Source organism: Mus pahari, chromosome 3, assembly GCF_900095145.1.
Source record: "Mus pahari chromosome 3, PAHARI_EIJ_v1.1, whole genome shotgun sequence".
In the NCBI taxonomy this organism is placed as follows: domain Eukaryota; kingdom Metazoa; phylum Chordata; class Mammalia; order Rodentia; family Muridae; genus Mus; species Mus pahari.
In genome coordinates this window covers 138,382,226-138,388,648 of record NC_034592.1, presented here as the reverse complement: position 1 = coordinate 138,388,648, position 6,423 = coordinate 138,382,226, and the positions used below count along the sequence as shown (strand labels likewise).

Below are 6,423 nucleotides of genomic sequence, written 5' to 3'. Positions count from 1 at the left end.
ATATATATATATATATATATATATATATATATATATATATATCATACATAAATAAATAAAAATAAAATAGATTCCAAGGCCAACCTATGCTATGAAAACCCATCTCAGAACAAACAAAAATTGTACCGGGTGGTTAAAACTTATGCATGAGTTCATGAGATTGCTCAGAGGCAAAACACTGGAGTCAAAGTGAATGCCCATATATAGGGATCAGTTCTGTAAGGGCAAATTGTCAGGTCTCCAGAATAAAATGGAATAAAAACTATTTGTTCTTAAAACCTTAGAACTAGCCAGGTGTGGTGGCACATGCCTTTAATCCCAGCACTTGGGAGGCAGAGGCAGGCAGATTTCTGAGTTCAAGGCCAGCCTGGTCTACAAAGTGAGTTCCGGGACAGCCAAGGCTATACAGAGAAACCCTGTCTCGAAAAACAAAAACAAAAACAAAAACAAAAACAAAAACACCTTAGAACTATCGATCCTTAGAAACTGCACTTTAAAAATATGGGTGCATGCCAAGCAATGGTGGCTCACACCTTTAATCCCAGCACTTGGGAGGCAGAGGCAGGCAGATTTCTGAGTTCAAGGCCAACCTGGTCTACAAAGTGAGTTCCAGGACAGCCAGGACTACACAGAGAAACCCTGTCTCAAAAAACAAAAACAAAACAAAACAAAATAAAAGATGGGTGCAGGGGCTTGAGAAATGACTCCAAAGTTAAGAGTATGGCTATTCTTTCAGAGGACCCAGGGATCATTCCCCAGAACCCACCAGGTGGCCCCCAACCATCAGAAACTCCAGTTCTACAAAATCTGGGTCCTCTTCTGGCCTTTATGGGTACTGCATGCACATGGTGCACATATATACATATAGGCAAAACATCCATTCTTAGCAGCTTTTGTGGGAGCTCTGTATTGGGAGCCTGGTAGCTGATGCACAACACAACACCAGAATGATAGCCACCAGCTCTGGGCAACTTCATGGAGATGGCTGTAAACAAGCTGCAGACCTTGGCGGGTCAGGACAAATCTCTTCAAGCTGCAGGACCAAACTCAGGTCATCAGCTGGTGTGGCAAGGGCTTTTGCCACCAAATCATCTCACTGACCCCTGTAACTGCTTTTAATTATCGTTTCTGGGAACTGGGAGTAGCCATGGCTGGCCTGGAACTCCATATGTAGACCAGGCTGGTCTCAGACTCACAGGGATCTACCTGCTGCTGCCTCCTAAGTGCTGGGGTTAAAGGCTACACCACCATGTGAGGCTGGAAATTGGTTTTTAATAAAGAGGTGAACTTATCATTCTTATCTCAAGATGAAGTACACTGTTTTGTTTTGGTTTGGTTTTGGTTTGGTTTGGTTTGGTTTGGTTTGGTTTTTTCGAGACAGGGTATCTCTGTATAGCCCTGGCTGTTCTGGAACTCACTCTGTAGACCAGGCTGGCCTCGAACTCAGAAATCCACCTGTCTCTGCCTCCCGAGTGCTGGGATTAAAGGTGTGTGCCACCATGCCCGGCTTTGTTTTTGTTTTTTACCAAGACAGGATTTCTCTGTATAACCCTGGTTGTCCTGGAACTTGTTCTGTAGACCAGGCTGGCCTTGAATTTATGGGGATCTGCCTGCCTCTGCCTTCCAATTGCTGTAATTAAAGGCATGTGCCACCACCGCCCATCTGCTTTTGTTTTTATATGAATTTATGTATATATATCAAATCTGGGTCTTATTTGTTTAATTACTCATATAAAAATAATTCTAATATTTTCATATTCAAATTCAAATATTCTAATGGAAATGAAGTTTAGCCTAGTGGTTTTGAAGGGAGAGTTGTTAGGGTTTCTTGCTTTTTATCTGGCTATTTTGAGCAAATGAAAACGTTCTTCAGGGCTATTGAGGTAACTTGGTGACTAAGCCGAATAATTCCTAGAACCCACATGTTGGTTCTATGACCACCACACACATGAACTATGCCCTGTATGCCCGCACACATATGCACAGACTCTCTAAGTAAATGTGACACAATTTAGACAGCTTTCTCCAGTTGCTTCCTTTATCAGGGAGGCAGGTTTTTTGTTTGTTTGTTTTTGGTTTTTCAAGACAGGGTTTCTTTGTATAGCCCTGGCTGTCCTGGAACTCACTCTGTAGACCAGGCTGGCCTTGAACTCAGAAATCTGCCTGCCTCTGCCTTCTGAGTGCTGGGATTAAAGGCATGCGGCCGCCACGCCCCGCTAGGGAGGCAGTTTTTTTTTTTTTTTTTTTTTTTTTAAAGATTTATTTATTTATTATATGTAAGTACACTGTAGCTGTGTTCAGACACTCCAGAAGAGGGCATCAGATCTTGTTACGGATGGTTGTGAGCCACCATGTGGTTGCTGGGATTTGAACTCCAGACCTTCGGAAGAGCAGTCGGGTGCTCTTACCCACTGAGCCATCTCGCCAGCCCAGGGAGGCAGTTTTGATACCATAGTCTGTGTATAAATATGTTATTAGGGGCTATAGAGGTGTCATAACATAAATCTAGAAAGAAAAAAAAGAGAGAAAGGGTCACGACAATATCCAATACTCTGTGTTGATTGAAAGAATTTAAGGGAAGGAGTAAGAATTCTGGAGGATCACAGTGAGACCGTGGCAGTGGGGGTGGGGGGTCATTGACTGGCAGAGCCATCTTGGAATGCTTGACTTCTGGGGGAAACTACAGGTTCCGGTCAGCAATCTCAGACACCTAATTGATGAGAGATGAGGACACTATGTGCCCCTGGGCTCTCACTTTCAGTATTAAAGAGCCTGGTGACTGTCCCCTGTAGGGTACAGGACAGTGGTCACAGTGTGGACTCTGAGATAATGAGTGGCACTGACAGCCAGTCTTTCTGCAGGGAACACTCAGGACAAAACTTATGCTCTCTGTCTGTGCTAGCATCTTCACTAGGCCCTGGGGGTGAGAAAGTGGACAGGAGGGATGCGTTGGCGCTGAAGGGAAGGCTGGGGAGCTGTGGAGGCCAGCATGAGGGGATGCTCGTGCTGTCCGTGGCTTCAGCCCCATGTCCTTTCAGGTGGAGAAGCCAGTCTGTTGCCTGGCACATGAGCCACTGTCTGGGCAGACATGGAGCACTGCTGGGTCTTCTGGGGGCTTGCCTTGTGGATGATTGCTCCTTGCCTGGACCTGACACATGAATTGGCACCCCAGCAGGAATGGACGTACATGGTACCACAGCAATGTAACTGGTACTGCTTCAAATTTGGAGAGCATGGCTGCCCTTCAAAAAGCCCCAACTGTTCCACCTGCCACCATACAGCTGGAGAAGCATGCTATGAGAAGACCACAGGCTACTGGAGGACAAAAGCTCTCTGGTGGCTGGTCAGTTGTTAGCACCTGAATCTCTGCTATTGGCTTCGCTCCCCAGGCCCAGTCCCCCATCCTCTGGTCCAAACCCTTTCTCTTGGCTACTGTGTACCTCTCCCCAACCTTGGCCCTTGGTCTCTCCTCCTGCTCCCCAGAACTGATGGCTGGTGCCAGAATCCCCACCTTGTCTTTGTGCTGTTACCAGGGCATGAACTCAGTGAACGAGCATGGAACAGTGTGGAAGAAGCCATCCGAAGTGACTCCCAATTCCTTCCTGCACCATTTTGATTTCCACTGTGTCTCCTGTGCCATGCTGGGGAATTCTGGCCTCAGCAATATCAACCAATTATTCTACATGGCTTTCAGGTGGGTACTGGGAAGGTAGTAGGGTCCAGGTTGGTCTGTCCTAGGTTCAGCCAGTTTCTGCCTTTGTTCCAAGGATGAATCAAGGATGAATCAGGCCTCCAGCCACAGCTCTGAGGCAGAGATGAGGAGCCAAATGGCAGGACCCTTCATCTGTCCCAGGAACGCCAGTCACCAGCGTTCCTGGGGGCAGCACTGGTTACTGCAGCTTGCTGATCTGGTGCCCCAAGTGACACGGTAATGGAGATGTGCTAGACATTCTCAGAGTGGGGGGACAGGGAGTTTTCCTTGGGGAGATGGGAGGAATGCTGGGGAGTCTGGGCTGCTTTTGGAATGGGGATAGCAGAAGGGCAGGATGTAGCTGAAAAGTTCCCTGGTATCATGGTGGATCTGTCAGGGTTCACCAATGGAGGAATCAGATTTAATAAGGCTCACAAGACTGGGTTTTACTTGTTGCACCCAGAGACTGAGTTACCATTGTTTCTGAGCTAAGTTTGTGTGGTGTTTTTCTTCTCGAGACAATTCGAATGTGTTCCAGAGAGAAAGGTACAGTGGCAAAGTGTGGGTTCGCCAGATGTGCACCACAAAAGCTGTGGGGGCTTTGAAGCACGGGGCTGGTGTGGTAATGACTTGCCAGTGGGAACCTATCGAGCTGAGTGGAGAGATTGTGGAGTTCTGAGTCAGAGTCTCCAAGGGATAAAAACAAGTCGGCCATTTCCTGCCAGTGCATGCCCGCCCAGGCGGTCGGGGCAGAGGCACAAACGCGGGATCATGCCAGTTCATTTTTTAATATTTACCACCACAGGTAAAGGAACCTGAGGGATTTTCTTGGGTCACAGGAGCTTTCTAGAATTTCACCATCTCCAATTCTTCCATAGATTTTGGAAGATGGTCTGATTCCCTAGAGGTACAAGATAGTAATGATGAGGTAAGAAGCTTGTGGCTCTGATTGGCCTGGGCAAGGACTCAGGCTAGCCCAGGTACTATAACACAGGCAACTCACTGGATAACCATGGCGAGTGGCCAGTACTGGAATGCAGAGTCTGGTCTGCATGGTCAGCACAAACTCATTGCATACTTCATATCTTCAGCGCAGAGGCCCAATACTCATTCCTCCCTGCCTTCCTCCATTCTATTCTGCCCTTTATGTTTAAAAAGCTTATTTTATTTTATGTGCATGAGTATTTTGCCTGCATGTAATGCATGTGCATCATGTTCATGTCTGGTGGCCTCAGAGGTCAGAAGACGGGCCCGATTCCTTGAATATGGAGTTACAGATGGCTCTGAGCCGTCATGTGGGTATAGAGAACCAAACACAGATTCTCTGCAAGAGCAACACAAGCTCCTAACCAATGAGCATCTCTCTAGCTCTTATGCAGTTCCTCAGCACTCTAGCTCTCTAGCTGCCTTTTGTCCCCTCTCCCTCCGGCCCTCTTGTTTTGAGACAAAAGTTTCTCTGTGTAGGCCTGGCTGTCCTGGAACTCACTCTGTAGACCAGACTGGCTTTGAACTAACAGAAATCCTTTTTTGTGAGATTAAAGGCATGTGCTAGCACCATGCCTTTTACCTTTTCATAGGCCCTTCCCCTGTCTGGAACCCCCTTCCCCCAGCATAACAGGCATCAGTTAGTTGATATTCTTTTTGAGGTCCGGGGTAAGTCTATGAGAGTGTTTATCACCCTGAGTTGAGTCTGTCTTCCCTGGGGAAGTGGAACTCCATTCTCTTCCAGCTCTAGAGACACCCTATCACTAGTTGATGAAAGAGGAAACTTGGGATAAAGGACAGGATTCAGCCTGCTGACATGAACATCCTTGCTCATACGCTAGGCCGCCCTCTCTGGATTTGGATCAGAACAGCAAAGAAAGAAGTTGCATTACTGAGAGAATGATAATCAGACCAAAGGCCCCAGAAGGATCTGTCCACGTGGGCTAGAGAAGCAGAAATGGAAGCTGCTTGTCAGCTAAGATGGTCAGACAAGGCCACCATTCACAAGTGACAATGAGCTGAATGCTGGATTTTTTTTTAAAAAGATTTATTTATTTATTATATGTAAGTACACTGTAGCTGTCTTCAGACACGCCAGAAGAGGGATTCAGATCTTATTAAGGATGGTTGTGAGCCACCATGTGGCTGCTGGGATTTGAACTCTGGACCTTTAGAAGAGCAGTCGGGTGCTCTTACCTGCTGAGCCATCTCACCAGCCCTGAATGCTGGATTTTTAGTGTCACAACAGCTACATAATTATGAAGACATTCATGGGTAAAGATAAAATGGTGTGACATCAGCTAGATTCTGAATAAAATCTTGGTCTGGTACTCCCTGCAAACATAGTATCAGGGGAGGAAGGGTCAGAGCTCAGGGACAATCTCTTTCTTCTATCCATCTTTCTACCTATTCATTTATCCATCCCTTTATCTAGTTATCATCTATTTGATTTGTTTTTCTTGGGCAGAAATTTACAATATAGCTCCAGGCTGACCTTGACCTCCTGATGTTCTTGTTTCAGCCTTCTGAGGACTGGCATTACATTGACTTGCCCAGTTTTATATAGCATTTTCCTGCAAGACAGAAACCTTTCATTTTGAAGGAAAGTTCCTTAAGACCTAGGATATTCCTTCCTACAGGGAAGACTCCCAAGTAACAACTCAAAAGCTTCAGGAAGTTTCAGAAACTGAGCAGATTCACTAGACTTTCACTCTATTAGTATACATAAACTATAAGGCCTACAGAGT

The 6,423-nt window shown here is 46.2% G+C and overlaps 1 protein-coding gene across 1 annotated transcript in view; it reads left to right on the top strand.

Moving 5' to 3' along the window:
- Positions 1-4,588, top strand: part of C3H20orf173 (chromosome 3 C20orf173 homolog) — a 6,672-nt gene extending 2,084 nt beyond the window's left edge. The window contains exons 2-5 of the mRNA XM_021192045.2: positions 3,039-3,343; positions 3,534-3,694; positions 3,779-3,928; positions 4,570-4,588. Coding sequence (XP_021047704.1) covers positions 3,089-3,343; positions 3,534-3,694; positions 3,779-3,928; positions 4,570-4,588 — 585 coding nt within the window. The 5' untranslated portion in view covers positions 3,039-3,088. The remainder of the gene's footprint in view (positions 1-3,038; positions 3,344-3,533; positions 3,695-3,778; positions 3,929-4,569) is intronic.
- The last annotated feature ends 1,835 nt before the right edge of the window (positions 4,589-6,423 follow it).